This window comes from Atractosteus spatula, chromosome 20 (genome assembly GCF_055471065.1).
Source record: "Atractosteus spatula isolate fAtrSpa1 chromosome 20, fAtrSpa1.hap1, whole genome shotgun sequence".
Taxonomy (NCBI): domain Eukaryota; kingdom Metazoa; phylum Chordata; class Actinopteri; order Semionotiformes; family Lepisosteidae; genus Atractosteus; species Atractosteus spatula.
In genome coordinates, this window is record NC_142725.1 from 17,270,247 (window position 1) to 17,296,450 (window position 26,204).

Sequence of the window (26,204 nt, forward strand, 5' to 3'; positions counted from 1 at the left end):
CCTGCGAGGCGCTGGCGCACACACAGCTGCTCTGCAGCTCCTCTTCCTGCTCGCTCCTTCCTGGCCCGGCGCTCGGGGGGGGGTACCTGCCCGACTCCCGCTGCGGGGCTACTCCCTCCAGCCCAGCTGCCCGTCTCCGTCCTCAAGAACTGCCCCCGCCCCCCGCCGGTCCTCGGAGGGCGAAGCTCCCTTTCCCCGAGAGCTCCCCCGAGCCGTTGACCCTCTTCGGATCTCGCTGTCGCTTTCTTCCCTTGAGATTGTCCGCCTTTCGTTTCCGCGGTTTGAGCCACGCTGGAGTTTCGGCTCCCTGGCCGGCGTGGGATGTTTCGTGAAAGCCGGTGTCCTCCGCCTCAGGGAGGCCAGGGCCTGGAAGATGAGAGATAAGGGGTGTCGTCAGCCTCTTGGGGTCTGCAGGGACGTTTTCCTCTGTTTCCTTCCTTACTGGTGGTGGTGACGTTATGGGTGACCTTCCTAACCCTACAGGGAGCAGAGCCAGACCTTTAGAGCCTGTCAGGAAAGGTGCAGAGCGCTCTGAAATGTCACGTTGGTGAAAGCGATAGACTCTTTCGTTCTTCTCACAAAGACTGAGAGCTGTAAGATTATTTAGCTCCGGGAAAGTTACGACAAATATATCACAAACAACATCAAAACGTTGCATCTAGCTGCATCAAAATGGAATCAAGGGCAGTTCCTTATAGCCGGTACACTGATATTTTATTGACCACTCATAATATAGGGAAATTCACTGTGCAAATCGCCATTTGCCGTCAACAGAATTGGTCGGCCGAGGAAGGTTCTTGGGGTCTGGGGTTCATGTGTGGACACAGCTGGAAGCAGGGTCTCCGAGCCCTGGGTACCGCACCCCGCCCTGACGTTCAGCAGGCTCGGTCGCCCCATCTCCTGAGCCACGTCGGCTCTGTCTCACATGAGGGAGCCGAACCCATTTGAGTGGATGGGGGGGGCCTTTTACGAATGGTCAATCAGTGAAAACAACTCCCAAAAACATTTAGCCAGTGATCACAGGCTGCGTACATTTTTTTTCTCCCGCAGCCAAAAATGCTTAATTTGCAATGGCGGGTTTCTTTTTGATGCCCAGTAACAAAACATCAGCTTCCGTCGTGGCACAGGACGGTGTCCTCTTCTCCTGGCTGTGCTGTGGACAGAGGCGCGGTGGTGCTCCTCAGCAGTGTGCGGGACAGTGACGCGTGCTTTGCTGTTCCTAGTGCAGTCCTGCAGTGTAAGTAAACTTCTTGCCTGGCTTGCAGTGGACACAGCGTGAGCAGGGTTCAGGGCCCTCATGGGTCCCTGTCAGGACTTTTTAATTTAAGATTGTTTTCACATCCTCACGCGCCAACAGCGCCAAGAGGGGAATAGATTGTTTCAGTTTTGCTGATGGAGCGTGTTGTGTGAACCAAGTCAGAACTTAACATCACCCTCCCATAGATTTAAACTGTCTTTGCATCCCGAGCACGGCTGTTTCTTTCAGCACTAATAAGGGTCTGATGGGGGCTTAAGTGGCCAGTGTGTGATGAAGGCGACTGGCTGGCAAAACCGATGGGAGTTCAAAGATGCCCAACATAACTGTCCTTCAGGTCTGTGCTGCCCTGTCTGCTGTGAGAGTCTTCACTTCTGCTGGGTGCCGGTTTTTCAGAGCTGCTCTCTTCTCGTTTGGGAGTCGTGCTGGACTCTTCGTTGTCATTCGGCGATGGGGAATTAACTGTTTTTAAAGCGTGGCTTGACTCCCAGCAGCTGTAAAGCAGCAGGTCTCAAGGCCATAACCTTCATGGTAGCAAGTCCATACTTGAGCCTTCTGTCTCTCCAGGCCGAAGCTCATCTCTTCTGTAGTCTTCTAGACTGTTCTGTGCACAGCGCTCTGACCCATCTCAGGGTTACGTCACGCTATGCTGGTGTCCATTCGTGGGCGGACTGGAGCAACTGGTTCGGGTCTCTGCTACAGCGGGGCTGGTTCAGGTCTCGGTCGTCTCCCCACAATGTACGGTCATGGTCTCATAGAGGTAAGCTGCCAGTATTTTGAGTCCAGTGTGAGCAAGCTTCAGCCACACTCTCCTGCAGAGTGCAGTGACATAGACGCTGTTATCCTGGCCTGTTGTTTTTGTTGTCGTCTTTTGACTTGGCCGTCCTGGCGTTATCTCCATACAGTTAAGTGGCATAATACGCTTTCCTTTTTTTTATTTGCCACGAACTGACAGGCCATACCCCGTACATACTTTGCCGCGGCTACAGAAAATCCATTTTGTTTCCTCTCTTCTCTTATTAAGACTGACACCACGGAGGTATTCCTAATGCCTGAATAACCAGACCTGTCAAGTGAGGGAATAGGGATACGTTCTGGGGCCACTGTCTGACAGCGCAGTCGGCACCAATTCCTGAGCCTCGAGGAGAGGCGGAGAGGGGGCTGATCGCTTGTCCTTAACGAGCCCTCTTCATATCTGCTCCCCCTTTCACCCTCCTCCTGTCCCTTCTCCTTTTCCACGCTCTCCCTCCGTGCCCAGCGTGTCCGGCACGTGCAGTAGTGAGGGCGAGGGGAGGCATGCAGACGCACGTGGCCCTGGATGTCTGTCACGGCGGTTTCGGACCGCGGGCTGCCAGGTGCGTCCGTGCTGCGCTGCCGCTTACCGGCTTCGCACACGCGAGCCAGAACGGCCTCGCCACACGTCTTGCCTTTTTTTCTGTAGTCAACCTGGAGGATTATTCAGTTCCTAAAAAAACAAACAAATCTTAATAGTTCTCATAACTCTTACACCAGCTCAGATGAGCAAGGAGAAAAATGAAAGTTAGTTTTGGAATAATTGGAATTTCCCACTAAGACAAGATTTATTTAGCCCTTTTATGTCCCATATCTTTTCTTTGATTAACAGTTTTCCAAGCTAATAGTTTAAAAATGGATTTTTTTTCTTTTAAGGCTGCTTACCACCTTTAATCGCATTTTAAACGATTTTAACTCGGAGGTAAAGACTTCCACACCATGTGGGGTCTGATGTGATTTTCTTGTCAGCATTCTGATCGATCTGGGGAGCGGCTGAAGTGAGCTCTGTCTTGGGCTTCCGGGTCAAGATGCACAATTTCTAAAAACATGTAGTGTTTCAGCTCGGTTTGAAAATGTGTATGAAGTCAGCGTGTTCAGCTTCTCGCTTGAAATGAAATAGTTAAGGACCATGTTGTATCCCAGGGGTGAAAAAAATCCATCCCAAGAGACGTTAAGAGAAGGTTTGACATTTTCTGTTTGCGATAAATTATGTGAAGTTTTACTTTCGAAAAAGAGAAACCATGCAAGTGAGGTCATCAGTGCTATTTTTCTACATTTAACCTGAAAAGTTGTGTTCTGCATTTGAAATAACCTTGGGACAAAATGTTGAAAACCAAGTCTTTGGCTCAAAAGCCTAGAATAATATTCACATATTATACTGTAATGTAACTGTATGTCTGTAAAGTTTACAGATTTAGAACAGAGGTACTGCAGAACTTATACTGATTCAGAAGACGTTATGGTTGTAATTGTCCTGATGCAGAAAGGGGGTACAGCAGTAATTGTACTGATCAGTGGTTTTACTGATTCAGTCAAAGCTTGGCCACTTCTGTTGTCCTGTGTCAGCTGAACTGTCCTTTGATGCAGTATAGGGCTGTGCTAGTGACACAGGGGCAGCGCTGGGTAGTGACTCGACATGTACTTCTTTAGGGAGCCCAGTTACCGTTCTAGTGCCTTGAAGGGTAGCTGGTGCTTCACCCGTTTGTCCTGCATCTGAGCTCCATGTGGCCTTGGCCCTCGGCTAACTGCGTCGCCCTTGTGACGCCCAGGGGTTAAAGATCAGGTGTGGGGAAGAACTCCTTGCGACTTTGAGTGGACTGGGCGGCCAGGGGTCCGGGGGGGGGGGGGTCATCTGAAGAGTTAGAAACCCCCATCTCCTCTCAGCCCCGTTTAAACCGGCCGGAACCGTCCGGGACGGTGTTCCGATGCAGGAGGGGGTGGGGGCACGGGCTGGCACGGCACGGCACGGCACGGCACGGCACGACGTGTGAGCTCTTCCCGGGAATAAGCAGCTTCCTGCCGGTGGGGGCGGGAAACGGAGACCCTCCCCTGCGGGACTCCAAACGAGTCGAGTCTCTAGACTCCCCTGCATGTGCTGAAAATGCACAGGTACGCACTGAAGTCGATTGTTTTCTTTGTTATTATTTCTTTAGACTAAAGTTGGTTGGTTCATGCCCTAATAATAATAATAATAATAATAATAATAATAAAGAACCGTTCCCTTTAAGTTTCTCGCTTCCGATCTCGGTGAATAAAGTCGAAACGGGGGAAGAAACAAAACTCGCAGTTTTGAAAACCCTTCAGCCGGGACGAGACGCGTCTCCTGCCGGCTCGTCCTGTTTTGTCCCCCCCCCGTGTCGAGAAGGTGGGGTAACCCGACGCCGCTAGCGGGGTGCTCAGTCCGGGAGCCCTGCGCGCTCGGCCGTCGCGGTACCCCTTGCGCCGCTCCCGCGCCCGCCAAGCCTGCGCTGGTTAAATGGGCCAAGTTAGAGAGCGGCGGAGAGCGGAGCGTGTTTGGTCTGGGTCTCTGAACTAAAGCGTGACTTTAGAGAGATATACAGGGTTAAAAAAACAAAACGAGCAAACATCCCACCAGTACCAGATATCTTCTCGAGATTAAATAAGGAACGTGAAAAGGGAGGGGGGGAGAAGGAGGGGGGGGGGATTTTGTGATACACCTCCGGGAAGGAGAAAGATAACTTTTGTAAGAATTATTGGTGAAGCTTTTTCATTGCTTTCTGTGACAGTACGAAACGGTGCACAAGGCGGGCGCCGTGAAGCGCTCTACCCCGGTAGCAGCCCTTATAATTAAAAGTTGGCTCGCGTGTGGAAGTAGCCGGAGTTGAGTGAGCCCGGTGAACCGGACAACTGACAGCTCGGAATTAGAACTAGTGGCCGAGTCCGCTCATTTACAACAACAAAAAAAAAGAGAGAAAGAAGAAAAAAACCCCACAGAACGGGGTATCAGTTCGAAAAATCCTCTCCAGTCCCAGAGCTAGGTCGATGCGGGATCAATAAGCATTTTGACCAACATAATGTCTACGGCTGCAGAGATATCGCCGCGATGTCAGGTATTAGGTGTTGCGAGAGTCAGATTAGTTGTGGGCAGGAGCGCGGCGCAGCTGTGAGCCCCCTGCGAGGAGGCGAACCTGGAGAGCGCCGGGGACTCCGGCATGGCGCGCTGTTCCTGAACTTAGACGCTCTGCTGTCACAGGGTGCCGCCGACACTGACACGGGAGGCCGGCGCCGAGCTCGAAAGTGGCGCGTCTGGGAGCCGGGGACGGACGAACTCCGCAGGGCGCACCAGCAGCAAGTTGGAGCGCAGCCGGGGGAGCTCCTGGTCGCTTGTCGCCGGCGCGCCGCTCTCGCCGCTCTCGCTAGCATGCCCGCTATCAAGAAGGAGAGGCTGGAGGGGGAGGAGATGGCACTGGCCGCCTTCAACCAGCCCGAGTACCTGGCCCCTTTAAACGGCGCCGCGATGCCCGTGGTGACCCCCCACCCGCCGCCTTACGACCAGATATTCGCCCACCACCGGGCTTACTTGATGCACGAGGCGGCGCTGCAGAACCCCCCCTTCCACGGGCACCCCGAGGACCTGGTGCTGGAGAGGTTCTCCTCCATCCCGGACTTCCAGCCGTTCTTCGACAACGGGGAGCCCTGCATCGAGGTGGAGTGCGGGGAGAACAAGGCGCTGCTGTACATCAGCAAGCTGTGCCAGGGCAGCAAGGGCCCTTCCATCAAGTACCGCGGCGAGTGGCTGACCCCCAACGAGTTCCAGTTCGTCAGCGGCCGGGAGACGGCCAAGGACTGGAAGCGCAGTATCAGGCACAAAGGTACAGGCAGGCGGCTCGCTCGGGCTCGGGGGGCTGCGAGGAGCGCGGAGCGGGGAGGGGAGGAGGTGGCGGCGGTGCTCGTGGAGTTTGAGGTGGTGGTGTGGAGGGGAGGGAGGGAGGGGGGGGGCGCGCATCAGCCGCCGCGCGTCTCCCACTCGGGCGACGGGTCCGGCCAACTCCTGGGCTCTCCTCGGCGGATCCGCTCCGGGCGCGCTGTCCGTCGCTGGTCCCCCCGCCGCCGCCGCCGCCGCCGCGGCGAGGAGCTAAAGGGTTACAGCCCAGCCAGTCGGGCGGGGAAAGGCGGGGAGCCGCGGGAGAGAGCGCTCCAGACGGCTGCACCTTTCCTGTGGGAGCGCGGCGCGTGCGGAGCCCGGAGAGGGGGCGCACGGGGGCTTCGGGGGTCTCCCCACGGGAGCGAGGCGCAGGTAGGGACAGCCTGCCCTGCTCGCTCCGCGCCCCCCGAAATTCAGAGGGTCCTCCGCCAACCCCTTGAGGTTTTCCAAACGCGTGAGCGTGGGTACCGCGGTGCTTCGGAAACTTGGGCTGACTTTGGGACAGCGAGGGGGTCCGTGGAAATAAAAAACAAAAAAATTAAAATGGAGAAGTACGAGGTGTGATAAAGGAGGACGGCTGCGGGTGGTCATTGTGTTAGTTCATTCTTGTTCAAACGCGCGGCGGCACGGGGGGACACGGTCCGGAGCCGCGGCCGCCTGCTGGGAAGGGGCACGGTTTCCACGCGTGAGTCTCCGTGCTGGGCTCGGAGCGAGTGCGAGCGGCCGTTCCGGCGAGCGTGACGCCCGCGGCCGCGCCGGGGCGGGAGGCGACAGCGTGACCGGCCCCCCGCAGGCGAGCAGACCGCGGGCAGAGACGGACAAGCCCCCGCCGAGCGGAGCTGCGCAGACGTGCGTGGTTCGTGTTCGTGTTCGTGTTCGTGTATGTGTGTGCGTGCGTGGTTTTTATTTTTGTTCGCAAACGTCTTTTTTTTTTCCTTCGTTTTGTTTGTTTTTGGTTTTAAGACAAACAAAAAAGTGCATTTCTGAGAGCGGAAAGGTTGTGTGACTTTCTTGGGTGTGTGTGTGTGTGTTGGGGGGGTTGTGGCGTTGAAACCGATTCCCCGTTTGCACGTACGAAGTTTATTTTTAAAAATGGGAATTTTAGAAATTGTGCAGGAGTTGTGGTTTACTCCAGGAAGTCAAGCGAGGGGGTCAGACAGCTGCGTGACTTGCACTAAGTTTCTTTTATTTTAAGGGGGGGGGGGGGGGGGTGAAAGTGTCAGGCAGGGTCTGGTTTCTCGAGCGGTGCCTGCGCTGCGTGCCGGCCGGGGGGTGGTAAACGGTTACCGAGCCGGAAAGGCGCTGGTCGCTGCGCCCCGACTTCGCCTGCCTCTTCCTGGTTCGCTTCTCGAAGACGTGTGGAGATGAGAAGCGGGTGCGCAGCGAGCGACCCCCGGGGGTCCCGGCCATCACCCAGGGGCGGCGAGTAGGCTCACGGCCAGTCGGCGGCTTTCACGCCCGAGCGAATTTGGGGTGATTTTGGTTTTTCTCCGTTTTCGTTTTTAGACGCGCAACCTGCAGACCCCGAAAAGCGAAACCCAAATGTCTCTGCTGCGTGCTAACTGCGTCTTCCCCTTTCCTGCCGTCCGCGCCGAGCAGGCCCGCTGGTGGCATTTGCGTGGCAGTTAAAGAGATCGGCTGCCGGCGGGTCGCAGGAGAACGTGTAGACGAGATGTGCAGTTCTCTGTTTAGCTGCAGACCTGGTTGATTTCCGTTTCCGATTCTAATCTCATTCTAAATTAGGCAGTAATGTACCTCATTAAAGCGTAACCCCGATGTCAGCTGTTCGGATTTCAGGTTTTTTGTTGTTGTGGTCGTTAGGAGTGCGAGTGTGCCTGCACTGAGGTCCTCTTCTCTTCTTCTCTTCGCAGGGAAAAGTCTGAAGACTCTTATGTCCAAAGGAATCTTACAGGTACATCCTCCAATCTGTGATTGCCCTGGGTGTCGAATTTCGTCTCCAGTGGTAAGATTATTGTTAAGACAGTGTTTAAATCCCTCTTTGTGCCTTGTGGTGCTTTATGGATTTATACTTTCAAATCAGGCCCAAGTAGCAGAGAAGAAAGAACATCACTTTCCTGACCAAATAGCTTTGCGTTTTGTATTTTGCATTGTGCATCTTTCCAGAAAGAGAACACACACACAATGTCCTGCTCGTAGCGTGTAGTCTCTGCTGTGCAAGCAGAGCACTGTGAGACTGAGAGGATGTTCAGCCAGGGTTGTGTGGCTCAGTCTGGAAGAGCAGACTTGTGCTGATGTCATTGCCTCCTGTCGGGGAGCAGACCGGGATCTGGGTAGAGGAAACACGTCTGGAGCGCTGGAATGTGGTTTTGGAGCAGCGGAGCTCGTCCTCCTGCGGGAAAGGCACTGGCCGACGGCAGCAGTGGCCTAGGTGTCGGGGCTTGATGAGTGTCTCCCAGGTGCAGTCCTGTGCTCCGGTCCTGCAGTGCTGCGCGTTTGTACCAGCTAGTCTGAGCTGTCAGGAGCGATCAGATTCAGCCGATCATAAAAAAAAAAGAAACCCGTTTAATTGAGATTTTCATTTGACCTGTACATCTAAGGTAAAGCAACTTGCAGTTCATAGAAGAGAGCTGCGCAGCTTGGTGGCCCTTTCTGATCCTCTCCATTCCTGATGTTTTAACACAACCGGCTCGGTAGCTATTTAACTGATGATCATCACACCAGCGAAGGAGCTGGCTGTGTCAGAGTTCTGAAATCAAGCAAAAGCTTTCGGCTTGAAGTGTCTCCTTTGCTGTTGCTAGATCTACTGTTCCTGCTGTCACAGCAAGTGCGGTTTCACCTGCTGCCGCTGGGGCGTTTTGCTATTGATTCTTCTGATGCTGTTATTAATAAGTATTGGCAATCACAGTGGTCATTGCGTTAATGAATTTGCATCTCCGACTGTTCGGCGTTTGAGCCAGACTGCTGCCCCTGCTACATTAGCACACACCTAATTTGCAGATGAACTTAAAGCCCTGAAAACATAAAGGCAGATCTCATCTGGGCTTTGGGCTTTCAGCATGGAGGCACTATGCATTTGGAGGGCTGAGGGGAGCAGTGGGGCTTGTCTTGGGCGTATTTCTGTGCGTATCCCTGTGGCTTCCGCGTTCTCGGGGCTGTGCTGTGAAATCAGGGCGAGATGTCTGTCGAGAGTGGTCTGTAACAGGGAAGTTCGGGATAGCAGTTTCGCAAGTTCTGTTTCCTTATAGCACATGTGCCCATGTGCAGTTTTTTACAATAAGAATCATCATATGGCATCTTAATGTTTATTTGACACTGTCCAGTATTTTCGTTCCCTGTTTTTAAAGTTGAGTGAAAGGTGTGTTTATTCACCAGATAAAGTTGGAAAAAAGTGTAATTCAGAGATATGGCAGGACCTTCTGTGTCCGTGATGAACGGGCTGGGCCATTAGCTACTAACAGAGGTGATGGGCTGCCCTGTTTGTTGTGTCTTGTTGTTTCTTTAAAAGTCAGTTTTCCTGTCCATATAATGAATCGTCTGCAACTCATGCTCGTTAAGAAAAAAACATTTCAAGGTTTAAGGTTTCTATTTGTGGTTCATAATGCCTGCTGTCTTTCTTCAGAAATCACTCATGAAAGAAATAAAAAGAAAACATGCATTCTGTCTTGGTGGACATGACACCACAGAGGCTACAGTTTTGTCAGATTTGGTAAGATCCGAAACCTACAGTAGCTGGGGAGTCGCGCTGTTTGGGCAGCAGCTAATTAATCAACACCCATACTATTTCGCTTTGATTGACCACAGCTCTAGTCTGGACCTTAAATTAAAACAGAGCAACAGAAACATTTCTATCACAACCACCCCCATCGGCAGCATCCCAGAACGCGTGCTGTGCCCTTCAAGGAGTGAAATGTAGAGTCTGAATGGCAGACTCGCGGGGCTTCTCTGCAGTGGCTGCCATGCGCTGTCGTCCTCACAGTGCACCCCCCCCCCCCGGCCGGGGCCGTGCCTCAGTTCCGTTAAGGCCGGCCCCCCCGCAGTGACCGCTGGCGCCCAGCTCAGCCCAGGGGGTTCGCTTCACAGGTGGGGACCAACCAAGCCGATGAGCGCGATTCCCCCTGATGGGCCCGTTCCGCAGCCCACAGTGAAGGGGACCGCTGGGAAGTGACCACTGACGGTGGAAAGAGGCGACTGGACAGGGGGAGTGACCGCTGATGGTGGAAACAAGGGACTGGACAGGGGGAGTGACCGCTGACGGTGGAAACAAGGGACTGGACAGGGGGAGTGACCGCTGATGGTGGAAACAAGGGACTGGACAGGGGGAGTGACCTCTGACGGTTCAAACAAGGGACTGGACGGGGAAGTGACCGCTGAGGTGCATGTCACTCCGGAGCACTGTTCACGTGCAGCAGTTAGAGCTGCGGGCTTGGGCCTGTGAAGGCCTGGGGTGATTTGGTTCTTAAGATGGGCTTTTTAACAGCTTTGACATAGAGGCAGTGGTAAAAAACAAACAAACAATGGGCTCACGTGGAAAAAATGAAACAAACTTCCTACACAGCAAATTCACAGGGCTTTAGTTTTCTCACAGTAGCAGAACCGTAAAAAGCCTTAACGTTCGGTTATAATTTCATGCTAAAGTGAGGCAGATTAAAACAGCATTGACAGATTCAACCGTTTTGTTCCCATGAGTGGGTTATAGCAAAGGCAGAGACCAACAAAACAAAAAAAAAGGATATCCTGGATCAGTTTGGAAATGGTTTTAAATATTTGACATGCTGGAATTGTTTTTAGCTTGACATCTTTTATCGATGTTCTGCTTTCATGGTTAGTTGTACGTCTTAATTTGAGGACATCTGAGTTCGTGCTTACTTTGCACATGATGAGTTCTTCTCCGTTTCTGTCTCGCCATGAGTATAGTATTTGATGACCCTTTGCAGTTATACCGCCAGTGCACAGTGATGTTTAATTGCAACATAAATTTTATGATTATTTAATGACTGCTCCTCGCTATACGTTCCTTGTGTTTCATAATTAAATGAGATTATTGCCCTTATGCCCCGGACACACAGGTAATTATGGGTGGGTTTATAAATACATAATAAATACATCTGAACCAGAGTTGCTTCGTGGGTACAGCCTAAAGGTCTTGTTTGTATTCTCGAACCTTTGTAACTTTCTGGATGATAAAAGGGTGCGTAGTGTACATTTTCTTTATATGGATATTTTGACGAGCATTGGAATGTTTTCTGGAGCAAAGTGAGGCTATGCAAAGAAGAGCCGTTTGCATAGCCAAACAATGAAACGGTTTTGTCCCTCTCACCACTGTGAGGTGAGGCCTGCCATGCGGGACAGGGTGATGAAGACGTCACAACTCCCAGAGCTTTGTCTGCTTGGCCTGCCTTCTCAAGTCGACAGAATGGCGTGTAGACACTGGACCTCTGTGTGCTCCGTTGGAGGAGCTTGGCCTTCCTGCGCCTCACTGAAGAGAAAATGAATTCTTTCTCAGCCCTAGCGCAATTTTCCACCGGAGTTTTAAGTGAGCATTGCTGTAGTCCCTCCTCAAACTACACCCCGCCGCCGCCGCCTCGATCCTCCGAAACGCGCACACGAGGAGAGGAAGGCCAGAACAGCCAGGGCGAGCAGAGCTGAAACACATCGCCGAGGGTCTTGCCAACCTGCAGCCTGCTCGGGCTGGAGCGAGCCTCTCAGCCCCACACCTGCACGGCACTGGTGCACAGGTCAGCAGCCCAGCTTGACGGCGGCGCTGCGCAGTGTAGAAACGTGAAATGGAGATGATGGCTGGTGTGTGGCGTTCAGCCTGATGACACCGCATGAAACGTCGGCGCTGCACATGGGACTACGATTTAAAAGACGCTGTTTGAAGTGGAAATGTGAACGGGTCTTGTTTTCTGGCTGTTTTATTTGGACAGTCCAGGGTGGGCGCTCCTGAGATGATTTCTGCTCTGCTGTCGAGCCGCGAGAATCAGTGGCCAGAATCCGGTGCAGCAAGTGCTGGAGCAGCTCCTGCCTTGTGCTTGGTTGGATTGTTGTGTGACCGGCAGCTATCGCTTTCATATTGACCTCAGTAATTAACAGCACTCTGGTGTTTCATTTGCTATGGGCAGTTTAACTTCTGACCGTTTGCCTGTGGTCGTAACGGGTTTGTTTGTTTGTTTTGCGGAATTGTTCTTGGAGGTGGCTGCTGGTGGTCTGGTATTCACTGCCGTTCCGTGTAGGCTTAAGCGAGGAGGATGTGTTCTGCTTTCTGCATTTTCTGCCTTTTCCTTCACGGGTTCATGGAGTCGGATGAAGTTTTGTGACTGTTCCTCTGCTTTTTTTCCTGTCACTCGATTTGCCTCCTCCCTCGCTTTCAGTTGCACAATCTCTCCTTTTTCTTTTTTGCTTCTCCCATTCTCTACATTTTCTTCTCTTGCGCTGTCTCCCTTCATCCCTTTCTCTCTGTATCTCTGCCTCCTTCCCCCTCTCCCTCTTCCTTGACCCCCCGGGCCTCCCCCCTCTCCCTCGCTGTCTCTGGAGGTGCAGTTGCAGACGGCGCCCCTGTGAGTTCTCTCTCAACCCACTGCTGGTTTCCTGAGAGGCGGCGAGGAGGAGGAGAGGCTACCACACATGTCTAGCCTGGCTCAGCTCCGTGTCTTCTCCTCCCCCTGGGCTACAGCAGCACGCAGTGACTGACACAGCTGTAACACACACAGTGACTGACAGCTGTAACACACACACAGTGACTGACAGCTGTAACACACACACACACAGTGACTGACACAGCTGTAACACACACACAGTGACGGACAGCTGTAACAGACAGTGACTGACAGCTGTAACACACACACACAGTGACTGACAGCTGTAACACACACACAGTGACTGACACAGCTGTAACACACACACAGTGACTGACACAGCTGTAACACACACACAGTGATGGACAGCTGTAACACACACACAGTGACTGACACAGCTGTAACACACACACAGTGACTGACTCACTCACAGCATACACATGTGTGTAAATACGGTATGTAGCCTTTCATGTGCCTGTGCATGCAGGGCTGCGGGCTCAGTCTCTTTTCATTGTAGTGTGTTATTTGTTGTCTTTCTGACTTTATCCCTATGTATAGCAACGCATAATGTGGCGACAGAAGCCAGTGAATTGCAGCCAAGGTTCTTGAGCGTTTAATCTTGCAATCTGCATTTTTCTTAGACTTAGACTTGGATGCAGTATGAATGCAGACATAAGGATTGTGAGGCAGGGGGTTGACTGAACTCTTTACAAGAAGCATGTTGATTGGTGCTGAACTTCACAACACCTTACAGAGCTTTTTGTCTCCGAGAGCTCTGCGTTCTTCCAGAGGCTTTTCAGCGGCTCTAAATGGTCCCTTCCTGGGTGGCTTAAGGGGTTTTCATACCCGAGAGGGATGGGTTTCAGGGCAGGATAGCCAGGAAGAAATCAGTCGTCTCAGAAAAGACCAGTGCTGCCTGTCTGAGGTTCCAAAGCAACTGGAAGACCCACAAGACTACTGGAAACATGTTCTTTAGACAGACAATCCAAAAGTGTAACTAGTTGGCAGCAATGAGAATTATGTTGTGTGGTGAAAACCTAATACTGCCCACTAACAGACAGACCTCATTCCAGCTGTCAAGCATGGTGGTGGGAGTACCATGGTATGGGACTGCTTTGCCCCCTCAGGACCTGCATGGCTTCCCATCTCCGACTTAGCTGTGGATTTGGAGTTGTGTCGGCAGTTTCTGGAGGAGAATGTGATGAATTTCATGAACTGCGTCCGTCTCGCAGCTCTGATGTTTGCTGAACACCGGAGCAGCGAGCCACCGGTGTTCAGGCGATGATTACAATCATAAATAAGTAAATGAGCTGTCACTATGGGGGAGGCCCTGCCTGTACTGCAGCACGAGATGCACAGTAATTGTGTCATTCTTGTGTCACATGCTGCCTCTGGCAAAGCCTCAGCAAATTCTAAAACTTCACCTCCACACAACATAACCTGCCTGCATAATATATAGACTTGTGATAATGTAAATAAATTCTGAATGACAGTGGTACAATGTATAAAAAATACTGATCATTATCCAGCCATCTCCATGCTTTATTAAATCAGGATAATACAAGTTAAAAAGACTATAGGTGTACCTTACTAGTTGAATATATTTTTAAACAGTGTCTGGTGCCTTTGGTAGGCTGAGCCTAAAAGCTGAATCACTTGTTACAAGGGAATCGGGCTCAGAACGTGGGATTCATGTGAAAGCAATGATGAATTTATTATGCAATAAAAGCCCATTTTAGGAAACAGAAATGTGGTGAAGCCGTTTACAAAATTTGTGAGGCAGAGCATTACCGAAGTGTAAATAAGACGCTCAGTCAGGGTGGGGGAAGTGGTGAGTGCAAAGCTCATACCGAATATTAGCTGCCTAATGACTCCTGAAACACTCAGGAGTGGCATTCTCGTTGCGCATAGTCAAATCATTTTAAAATAATTCAAATAGGGTAATTAGCCCTTGGGCAAGACGACCCGCTGGCTGGCTTCTCTTGTTATGTACACTGAGACACACAGAGAGATACTGAGGCTCTGAAGGCCCGTTTTATACCATTTCAAAAGAGCCTGTGTAGAAGCCACAGCTCCTCGTTGGGTACAGAAGCCTCCCAGAGTGCTTGAAAACAAGCTCAGGTGCCATTAGCTTCAGCGTACTGTAACAGACGTGCTTCTCTTTTTCTGAAAAGTCACAGCGGCCAGTGAAAACATCCATCCGTCCGTTATTCCAGGCCCATCTCGCCTCTCTTGCGTGTTGCGAGTATCAGCTTCCTGCAGTGTGGCAGTAATTACTCTAATAATTGGTTGTTTTTATTTTCCCCATGAAAGGTGATGGTTAACAATCAGAGGAAATCTATGAATTCAAAAATGCATCTTCTTTACTAAACTGCTGAGGGGAAAAGACAGAATGCGGGTCACTTGCCTGCTGTCCTGAGGTCACTATGAGTTGTACAATTGCAAGCCAGCTGGGCTGGCGTTGTCCTTGCTCAGTATTGCTAGATGTACAAGAGGCCAGGCTGGAGGTGGGTGATGGCAGTGTTTGCTCCTGTCCTTTTCCATGGTTTTGATTGCTGAAGTGGAGTTCTGTCCTCCTGGCTGGGTCCTTTCATGAACGTTTTAAAATGCAGGTTCGGAATAGAACAGGCACTTCTGGCTCTAAAAGGCTGCTCTGGAGCGTTTTCACATTTAGTATATGTTTGGTTAGAGACTACTTAAAACCTGCATGAAAAAAATAGTCGGAACTTAACCATTTTACTTCTGCGTAATGAATGCCTGTTGCTCTGCCCATCTCTGGTCAGGAAATGACAAAGAGAGCCCCATCAGCAGCTGTCGGGCTCTCACCTGTGCTGCACATCTGGAGCATTCAGTGCATGCGGTTGTTAATTGTGAATAAATCAATCACGCTTTCCAGTTTAAGAGACAGAGACAGATAAGTGGGAGGCGCTGAAATTTATTTTAAAAAGCACACTGTTATTAAGTCTTACACAGCTTCCTCCGAGAGCAGAGTTCCTCTGGAACTGTTCCATCCTCTCTATGCGTCACTGAAAGCAGAAAAGATGGCAGTTTACAGAGATGCACACGGAGAACACTTAGAGATTCTGCTCAGAAGTGATCAGGTAGCTTTTTATAGCTTTTGCATTTCAGCATTACATTCTAAAGATTTTTTTTTTCGTTTTGAAACAGTTTGCCCCTGCGTTCCCCTTGCAGCACTTTCTAAAGATTAGTTCATCCCCTGTTACTGCTTCTGGAGCCCTAATGAAAGCCTACTGCCTCTTCCAGAAAATTCTCTGCCTGACCAGTACAGTTTCTCCCCTGAAACCCAGGAGAAATGCGCGTCCTTCACCATGTTATTTCAGCGGAACCGGCTGAGGGAGAGAGGAAATCATGTTCTCCTCCGGGTTGTAAATACCCCTGCTATCTGGTGTCGTTGAAAGGGACAGCAGGTGAGAGGGCTTCCCTCGTTCATCTTGGGTTTTGGGTGGAAAAGAACCTGGCGGCTTGGTTGGTTACAAACTTCCAAGCAGCTCTCAAGTCGACGCGTTTTAAAAAGAATCGTGTTGTCGCTGAGGTAGAGTACGGGAATTACTGTGCTGTTGTTGTGTGCAGTTCGGCTGTCACGGCAGATTTTTAAATCCCTGTATCAATCAATTATCCACCCTCTTATTGCTGGACTTTGCTGCAGCCTGTCTCTTAATTGGACCATTTGAAACAAGTAATTATCAAATGAAATAATTAAGCTGTTAATTCTTTTCTAGCAAGGTCCTGCAGTTGGAAAGGATTGGAAAGGGATGGATTGGGATTAGTGCTGTGCATTAATGTGCTTGAGACACACAGCATCTGTGTAAAATTGTATAAAAAAAGGACAAATGGATTTGTAGAGCCTTTTATATCATTTGAGCTGTAGCCTTGGCTTGTTAAATTTTATTAACTGTAGTAAGAGTGCAAGATATGTCCTTTGTCTAGTTTCATTGTTTCTTATAACCATAAATTTTATATGTCCTATCATTTTAGCTGTAATTAATTTTCTGGAAGCAGGGCTCCTGCTGGATGTGTGCCACACCAAGCTGAATCCCTCAGTATCGAGCATCTTGCTTATTGATGCTCTGTTTTCTTCTTTGAGGTTTTTGTGTTTAAGAAGATGATGAGTTAAACGGCTCTTTGGGATAGAGTCTTCCATTTTAAAGATAACCCCTGCCGTGGCAGCATCGTAACAACTTCCTCCGTGTCCACACTCCTTGAACGCTTGCTTTTGTGAGGAGCAGTGCCCAGTGTGCGAAAGGGGCACAGTGTTCCCACCCTCCGCCACTGGTGAGCCGACACGCTGTCCTTGACGGGCACACTCGCCGCCTGTAGGCTTGCGGCGAGCACGTTTCCCATTAGCATTTTAAGACACATTTTAATAAGTCGCAGCCTTTGCAAAGCATGCCTCACAGCATGCACGCTGCCAGCCCCAGCCCAGGGCAGCCGGAGACGCCTGTCAGAGTTGGCTCTGGAGCCCCATGTGCTTTCTGTGAAATGCTGTGGGGGGGGCACCGTGACTCCTGCTGCTCCGAGCTCCCGGGCCTGAGTACCCTGTGCATTGGACTCCCCCCCCCCCCCAGCCACCCCAGGTCCCATCAGCCCCAAGGTGCTGATGCTGCGCTGCTATGGCAACCGCGGAATCTCTCCTCGGGACAGCCGTGGGCCCGCAGCGACAGCATCCTCTCGCTTATCTCTCCCTGCAGTCTGCTGCGTCTGTGAATTAAATGAAATTAGGCTAAATTAGATCACCCAGAAAATTCACAGCGGATTGACGCCATGCCTTTATTCAATCAGAACATGTCAGGCCCCCTCAGCTGGTGCACTGTGATGGAGATCAATGCGTCCCAGTACCTCTCGTTGTGGGGGAAGCGTGCACCAACCGCACTCGCTTACAGGAAACTTGACACATATAGGAAACGGACAGAATACACCACTCTAATGACAGTCAGTCAATAATTAAAATGCAGCTGGATGGTCACAACCCAGCGCAGTTCGGGTCAAGGGTTTCCTCACAGTAACAACAGTAATAATAATAATTGTGTAAGCTCTTTGGGAAGCAGTTCACAGAAGTTGTTTCTGGTGGGGCTCTGTAAAATAAAACCCATGTTGATAGGCAGGACAGTGTGAGCAGGCCCCTTGACACACACCGCTGCTGCCCATGACAAACCGAGAAGGCAGAGCAGTGTATGACTATATACATCTGCCCTACACTCTGCCTTACCAGGGTAAACTTAATGGATAGGGTACCACCCTAAAGAGGAACTTTTGCTGCACCGTAGAAAGTAATCAAATGATATAATCCATGTAAAAACATAACATAAAGTTTGGAAACAAGAGGAGACCATTCGATACCTGTAGCCCACTTGTCAGCTAGTAACTAATTGTAACTATCTGATCCAAGGGCTAGGCCAGCGGTCTCTCGAAAGAAGCCAGGGTATGAGCTTCAGAAACACCCCGTTCTTAATTCTAAATGCCCTTCCTTGTAGTTTCTACTTGGGTCATCTGTTTCACAGATCCGGAAGAGATCCATCTGTCTTCCAGTGTCGTCGGTGCACTTTAATCAAGCCCTTCTCAGTTTGAGACTAAAGAAATGCTTTTCCTTGAGCTTGTCAGAGTAGGACATTCCTTTAATCCCAGGAATGTATCCGGCCGCTCTGATTCCAGAGCAGTAGTATCTTCTGTCTTGGTGTCCCAAACTGAGCACAGTATTCTAAATAAGGTCTTCAAGTTCTTTGGATGAAGTACTGATTGAGTGTAGGTTGTTTGCCTTAAATTTTGCTACTTCTACCGTGTTTGCTAATCCTCCTATTTTGGTATCACCTGCAAACATAGCTGGTTTGCTAACTACACCAGAATCTAGATCGCGCAGCGGACGGGCGGGATGCCGCGCAGCATCTCTGTCCAGTCAGCCCCTTCGTTGGTCTAACTGGTGACAAGCAGGGCCCGTACAGGCACTGAGGTGCTGGGTGTTGTGGCAGCAGTGCAGCTGAGTGTACAACCGCGCTGCAGCGGGAGACTCTACAGAGGTGACACGTTTGCTCCGTGCGGGTAGCAGTTAGTGCACTGAAGTACTTAATAGGCAAAGGGGCGAGATACTCAGAAGAGGACCGTAGTTCACACCTACGTGGTGTGGAGGCACGTCATGGCTTTGGGGTCGACGCAGAGGCCTGCGCTTCTTGCGAACTCGCCCGAGGGGAGTTTGAGGCGAGCGGACGGGGCTGGGGGGGGGGGTGTCGGCGGTCTGGCGTCTCTTGCGTTTTTGGGCCACTGACGACCAGAGCGCCCCACTGCACCCTGTCACGTTTTCCACTCAACGCGTACACCCCGCGCCTTCTTCTTTGACAGCCAGATTTCTCTTCTTCCTCCACCCCTTGCTCACCCTCGGAAAAAAAAAACCCACCCAGACCAGACCCCGCTTGCCGCCTCCCCGATGCGAATCGGGCTCTGCGCGGCGTCCAGGCCGGCGCCTCCCCCGGCAGCGCCTGACTGCGGGCTGGCCGATGACAGAGGGCGCTCAGGCTGCGACCACACGCACACGTGCGGACACCGTGGGTCTGGTCGCCGTTTCCTCCGAGTCGTGACAGAGGAGAAACGCGCTCCGGCTTCTGATCGGGCTGTGAACGCCGCCGTGGGCAGTAAACGCTTAACGTTGCTTTTCCAGTATCAGGCCGCTGACTTTTAGACGTTTGTTTTTTGCATGAATAGTATACAAAAAAAAAGACATTTGCAAACACCAGAAAGGCGCACGGCGCAGCCTTTTCCTGTCGCCTGCTTCCTTTTTTACTGTGCCTGTCTCACGCTCCTGCTGTCTCGTCGCTCTCCGGAGAAAGGCCCTCCTGTGGGTCACCCGCCCCCCGGCCTCTGACCCCCCCCAGCGCGCTGGAGCTGTATCAGCCCGGCGGGGGGTGTCGCGCCAGCTCTCCCGCGGGGTTCAATTACTGGGATAAAGTTCCCTTGCAGCGGCCTAATGACCGTTTTTTCCCTGTGCTTTGCCTTCGTCACCCATTCAGATTCCAGTTTACCTTGGCCGGTATATCAGCCGGATCAGTGCGTTGACACTCCCGACAGCGCCGCGCTGTCCTGCCTGAGCAGCTCCCGGGCCATAAACCTGCAGGAGGACGAGCTGCCTTCCCCACAAGCGGTCCCCAGTTTCTGCCCCTTTTACACATTACAGCGCGCTTTAGTGTGGTCATTAGCGCGCCGTTAGAAGGCGGTTAAAGAAAGGCGTGTGAAATATCGCCCTTTAATATAATAAAATACCTTAATTACTCTTCCGTGCACGCAGGCCCGGGTTGTAATAGCGCCGCTCACGTGAAATATGTTGCCCCCCCCCCCCCCCAGCAGAGAGCAGATAAATGTTTATGGCTTTATTGTGGACGTGGGCATGTGGGGAAACGGGCGATGTAGGTTGTTTTGAATATGGTTCTGCGTAATTCAAGCGTCGGGCCCTAGTCTGCGTCAAAAAAAACAAAGAAACAAACAACGAAAGCAATTTTAAAGAGGGAACCGAGAACCGGGGGCCTATTTGCTGTTGCGGATAAAACCCACACACACACACAGGTCACGCAGCCGTGCCCTGAGTGGCGCCCTCGTTTCTATTCTTTTAATTGCGCCGCGCCGATCAGAGCAGAGCAGAGCGGAGCAGCTCAGCGTGGCACCCCCCCTCCTCCCCTCGCGCCAAGTCTGCCCGCCGTCCCGCCCACGCGCTCACACACGGAGAGGTTACGGCAGACAGGCGCGTGACTCATTAGGCATTCGCCCCCCGGGGAGAGCGCGTGCGAGGGCTCGGGCTCGGGCTCGGCAGCTGCAGGGATGTCACGGGCTGCTGCCGCTCGCTGCGCCTGCGCGCCAGTCAGCCGCCGAGCGCCGGAGCGCTCATGTTATATAGCGCCTTTAAAGAAGGACAACAACTAACAACTATATGATAAGATATGCAGCTACACAAGGTGTGCACGGTGGGAGGAGGTAGGGTGCTGAATACAGCAGGAGCAGGCGGGTGAAGAACAGAGCCAGTGGAGTCCAGACCCTTCTAAAGAAAAAAAATGAATGAATAGGCAATGCATGTGCAGTGTTCCCGGGCAAACACATCCTGCATCCCTCTGTTCTGTACTGGAGGGATAAAAATACAAATCCAAACAGAAAGAAAGAAGTACAGGCAAGTAATATTACTGTAGCCCCCTTGTCCGACTGTTGGCTCCCTTGTTGTTTTTGGGGGGGGCGGCCTGTAATCTCTGTCCATGGGGGCGAGGTGCTGGAGCTAGACTCTCCTGCCTCTGTGCGAAACGCCGAAGTCCCGCCATGACCAGCGAGTGCTTCGATTGGTGTTTTGACTCGGATCGGGGGGGAAGTCGCTGTGCAGTTCGCAGGTCGTCTGTCGAAAGGCATCCTCCCGTACCCTTCCCAGCTCAGACAGACATCCCCCCCCTCGCTGTCTTCGTGCAGCCCCCACCCCGCCCCGCAGGGGGCGCAGAGCTCGGCGGGCCCCGAGACAGGGCGGCCGAGGCGCTGGTGGTTGATAAGAGCACCTGGAGTGCCGCCGTCCCTCCACACGGACACAGACGGCTGGCAGGCCCGGCTCTGGGGCGGCTGACCTGTAACGCTCTGACTAGTTGCCCTCCCCCGTTTGTGTTGAGAGACGCACAGCCCAGGTGGCGTTTTCTTGCGTTGTCGTCTTCCTTCGCTGCAGTGTCGGGCCCTGTTCCGTTCTGTCCTGAAGGAGGGGCGGCGGCGGGCTGGTTGTTGTGAATGCTCTGCTCGAGGTTCAGAAACGGGCCGTCCCGGCGGTCAGCGAGATCTGTCTTTCCTCGCGTTTCGTCCCCGGAGAGCAGCGCTGTAACCCGACACGAAGATGCCGGTCAGCTCGTTCTCTTGACTCAGCACCCCCCCGGCCCCCCACCTCCGTTCTTGCTGTGGCTGTTCTTGGTGAGGGTGCCGGTGCCCTGTGCAGCGGTGTTAGAAGGGCTGAGAGTGCATAATGGGTTCAGCACAGCTTCTGTAACGCGAAGCTGCTGCTGGACGACCCGGCAGGAAAGTGTTCTAATAAAACACACGCTCCCGTCGTCTTGTAAAACCCGCGCAGCGGCCTACTTAGCGCGCCGAGTGCCTTCCACCTCGGGAGGCGGTGCGCGCTCCGTCGTTCGGTGTGCGGAGTTTTAACAGGACCGCAGTTTGTAAGCAGCGTGTGTGTGCGGCGTGCGTGCGTGCGTGCGTGCGTGCGTGCGTGCGTGCGTGCGTGCGTGTGTGTGTGTGTACGCGCGCCTGGGGGGGGGGGGTGAGTGAGCTCCCTTATAAAAACAACCCAGGCTGAAAAGGTGGGCGGACTTCTTCACAGCTGTGCCGTTCTGTAGGAAAGTTGAAGCGCGTCTGTTTTTTTTTTCCGTTTTTCCATGGCCAGAGGAGGGTTTGACCACATGTTGAATCACGTCGCCGAGGTGCGTGTGTGTGTGTGTGTGAGTGAGTGAAACGGGCAGGTGTGGGCTGCCACTTCTGTTTTTAATCTTCTGTTTTGGAGTGCCTTCTCTCTGGTGGAAGTGTTGCCGGAAATAGCCGAGCTGCCTCCCCCAGTAATGCGTCAGTGAGAGTAAGGAAGGGGTGTGCGTGCGTGGGGGGGGGGGGGGTTGCGGCTGTGTGGGTAGTCTCCCCACCACAAGATCTGTCAACAAGTCTCAAGGCTGGGAGCTGGGAGCTGGGAGCTGGGAGCTGGCTAGCCGGCTGCGCGGTCCGCTGTGGAAGATTCTCTGCCTCCTGCGTGTCTCCCGCTCTCATGCTGCACGGACACACGGAGAGGCAGAGCCGGCAGTCTCGGTTAGTGGCGTCTCCTCCGAGGCCGCGCAGTTTTCCACTGCCGTCACCCGAGGGAGGCCTCGGGATCCTGGCAGAGCCGGGAGCCGGGAGCCGGGAGAGGCAGGAAACGCCAGCGCTGGGAGGGGGGGTTAGGGCCGCCGGTGGGGCTCCGTCCCCTCTGCCGGCTCAGAGAGCCGAATCCATCTTCCGGAAGACGGCAGAATGAGTCCTTGAGCCCCCTCCAGGAGCAGCACCCCCCTCCGCCTTCACAAGCACACACACTCCCATCCCTCCCCAGATCCAGCATTCGCCGCGGAGTCGGAGCCTTTTAATCCGCCTCCATCCGGCCCCTGATGAATTTGATTTAATTATCGTCAGATTAGATGCCCTCTCTTTCTGCCTTCGTCGGGGTGCTAAGCACGGTGTGATCTCTTTTTTGGTCTTGAAGCCCTGCCAGGCGATGCGTTTTCTCGCCGTTCGAGCGTAACGCCGATGACACCGGTTAAAAGAGAATCATGGTCTGGGCTTACAGAGACCAGAGAGAAGCAGGGAGCTGTATGTTGATTGAAAAGTGCGTAGGGTAATCTGAGCCGTTAATCAAAAAGAAGTCCCATGTAGCACAGGCACCGTGTTTAAAAGTGAAAGAGGTATTAATTTTTAAGAACAAAATATGTAAACCAGAACCCACAGCAGCAGCAAACGAATTTGTCCTGGTGTCCCGAGTGGCCCGTTCCATATTTATCATTGTGAAATGCTTCGCGAGGAAGCAGCACACGAAGAGTGGAGCGCGAGCAGCGAAGAAACGAGAGGAAATTGGAAAAGAAAAGTCAAAGGCTCCCGGCCTGGGGGTTGCCAGTTCTATGTCAGGGCTGTGTCACTCGCAGGCGCGGTTGGCGCGAGGCTCACCAGCGGGAGGAGTTGGCGCGTGGGAGCCGAGCTCACTGGACAGTGGGTGGGAAGGCCTGCAGCAGGGCTCCTTGTGCTACTGGGCACGCTGTGCGAGAACAGCTACTCTCGAGGACTCTGCCCTTGTAGTTTGTACTGCTCGCCACCAGTAATCGCTAACATTTTTCATCCTTTTCTTTCTCGCTGGGAGTATCGCTGACAGTACCGTTTTGTGCCAGTTCAGGGTTTTTTTTTTGGGGGGGGCTGGGAAAAATAGAGGGTTTGCAGATTTTTCCGCTTGGCCCTCGGTGGTTGAGTAGAAGAAGCAGACATGGCTGCAGCGCTCTTCCGCAGTCACTGCTCCCCGCAGCGAGAACGGTGTGCGGGCCGGCGCGCCCCGGGGAGGGCGGTCTGTCCTCCGGCGGGCGCTCCAGCTGCCCTGCTGCCTGCTTGGATGGAAAGCTTGGCTGTGCTGGGCCAGGGCCAGTGCGCGCCTGTGATCTGTGGTCCCTCCTCCTGAGCTGACTGGTGCCGTGGACAGCGGCAGCGGTTTTTAGGGTTGAGCAGTTAAGGAAAGCACAGGGGTGAGTGGAGGGGAAAAGTTAAGTAGTGAGCCGTCGGTTAAAAAGAAGAGGGTGTCTTGAGAGACACCCCCTGCCACCACAGGGGTGAAATGAATGTGCTGTTGCAACTAAAACCTCAAATTAAGGACTAATTTATACCGTTGCGTGTTTAAATACATTCATAGTTTTGCTCTCGGTACTGAAACCGATGTTGCAGTGGAGCTTTCTAGTGTGGCTTTTAGAGCTAAGCTCTCTGTAACTGGGGCAGCTGTGAAAAAAAAGGGTGTTTGGCTAACATGGGTGACAGCAGCCAGAGCTGAGGCTGGCGACTGGGCCCAGTCTGGACTCAGACCAACCCTGATCTTAAACCCCGATGCCCCTGGGAGCTGGGGAGGTCTTCCTGTAAGGCCCCAAGGCCCAGTGCCTGTTTCAAGCAGCAAGCTGTTAGCGGTCTGTGCTGTTACATCCCTCTCTCTCCGCCTGGCTGTGGAAGGCGCACCTCCCAGCAGCAGTCACCGAAAGCCGGGCCTTGCGGTGATGATAACTCCACTGCAGAAGAAATGAGTCTGTCTGCAGGGGCAGCATAGCATTTGCATCCCATATGGAAGCTACAGTATATATATGTATTTGCCCAGTTTTATGCAGTGGTGGGTCTGCTGAATACGCAGCTGTGGAGGCGCTGCAGAAGCACGAGATCCAGAAGTAGAACAGCCCCCGAGGTCCTGAGCCACAGCTTTTTCCCCGTTTCATAAAACTTTAACTAGGCTACTGTGCTGTACATTCCTGGATATGCATTTTATTTAAAAGAAAAAAAAAGTGCAACTTTTAAAATCTGCTGATAAATATGCGCCTTAATCTAATCATCCTCCGGGATTTTTCCCCTTTCCTTCGCTTTGTGTTTTTTTGTGTTAATGCTGCAAGGGAGCACCTGGGGGCTCTGTGCTTGTTTGTCTCCTGGTTGGCCGGTCCGGCCAGCCTTGTCATGCTGTCGCTCCGGGGAGGCCCTCGAAGGGGGCTCAGTTTAAGAAGGAAGAGGTGGAAAGAATGAGGAGCAGGGAGCCTCCGAGCCGGGCCTGCACACGGCAGAGCGAGCATCCCGTTCCTCCTCTGTGCTTTCCCTGTCGGTGAGAGCCGAGCCGGCCTGCGTTGACCTGCTCGGGTCACAGAGAGGGACACCCCAGCCTCTCCCAGCCTCAGGGGCACACGTCTCCTTTTTTCTCGTTCTTGCTTCTTGCCGGAGACAGGAAGCTGTGGAATAGGCGTGCTGGAACTGTGCAGAAGAATACCAGGATTGTGTGGCTCTTTCTCTCTCCTTGAACAGGCTCGGCATGTGCGCCTGGTTTTGTGTGGCTGTGCTGAACAGCCCCTTGTCTGTCTGCGTTACGCCCCAGGCGGCTCGGTCATCCCTCAGGAATCTCACAGTCTTGTCCTTGGTAGGCTGGATTCTCCCCCTTTCCTCTCTCAGTCTCCCGCTGTAGCACTGACGCCTGCAGACATCGCTGTGCTGGCAGCTGTGTCGTTAATCACCTGCAGGAGCACATCTGGCGGACGGAAGTGTTTCTTTCTGTCGCAGACGATCGTCCAGCAAGAGCAAAAGCGATCCTGCGGGAAAAAACAGTGAAAATGAGAGCTCTGGTTAATGCGGGACAGCAAACGAATTGTGCCCAGGCGGGAGAGGTACTTGTCCAGGCAGCAGACCCCCCCCTCAGCAGGTGTCCAAAGCTCCATAACTTGCCTTGTTTCCCTCTGGTTTGTTCTTTGACGAAGACAGAAGTCAGTGTCACCACTCCGTTGAAAATAAACATGCAAATGTGAAAAAATAACGTGGATTCAAGACTGTAGATCTGCAGATCTTGCTGGGTTTTTATGTGTGGTTTGCTGATAGCTGTCAAGGTAGCGAGGCAGTTAGTGCTGTAACTACCTAGGTCCTGCTACCCAGGCTTTGAGTCCAGCCTCAGGCATGTGTGTGGAGCTCCCGAAGGTTTTCACCAGCTGCTCCAGTTTCTTTCCTGGCTTCCAAAGAATATTGGCTTGGTTTAAGGGGACAATCCAAGATTTTCTCTTTCTCGCTGCCTTGTGTAAACATAGTCATGAGCACTCAGTCCCTCCTTGTGTCCTGTGTGCCATGATAAGCAACTTCCTGATCATGGACCGATCTCGTGTTGACCACAAAAAGAGTACATTAAAATAAGAAACCCGTCTGGCTGATTTTCATACTTATTTTAATTTTCTTAAAACTGAAGCCTCCCACTCCTGAGAGGAGCTGAAGTATGGACTGACCTTTAAGTTAGGAATAGCAGGCACTGAAGTTTCATTGTCTTGCAGTTAAGAGTGTTTATAACTGAACTTGATTAGTGGAGGTGTTTGATGTCAGCATGATCTGGTGTTTCCAAAGACCTTTGTCCAGTACAGCGTACTTCATGGAGGATTCATCTGTTATTAGGTTTTCTGTGTTTTCAGTTAAATGCATTCTAACTTCTCATTTGATCACAGATTTA

The 26,204-nt window shown here is 52.4% G+C and overlaps 1 protein-coding gene across 2 annotated transcripts in view; it reads left to right on the forward strand.

Moving 5' to 3' along the window:
* Positions 1-4,900: 4,900 nt before the first annotated feature.
* The window catches only part of samd11 (sterile alpha motif domain containing 11), an 80,654-nt gene continuing 59,350 nt past the window's right edge, over positions 4,901-26,204 (forward strand). The window contains exons 1-2 of one of the 2 annotated variants that reach the window (XM_088937900.1): positions 4,901-5,880; positions 7,805-7,896. In XM_088937900.1, the coding sequence (XP_088794026.1) occupies positions 5,112-5,880; positions 7,805-7,896 (861 nt within the window). In that variant the 5' untranslated portion in view covers positions 4,901-5,111. The remainder of the gene's footprint in view (positions 5,881-7,804; positions 7,897-26,204) is intronic. The other variant, XM_088937901.1, reaches the window with a different exon arrangement.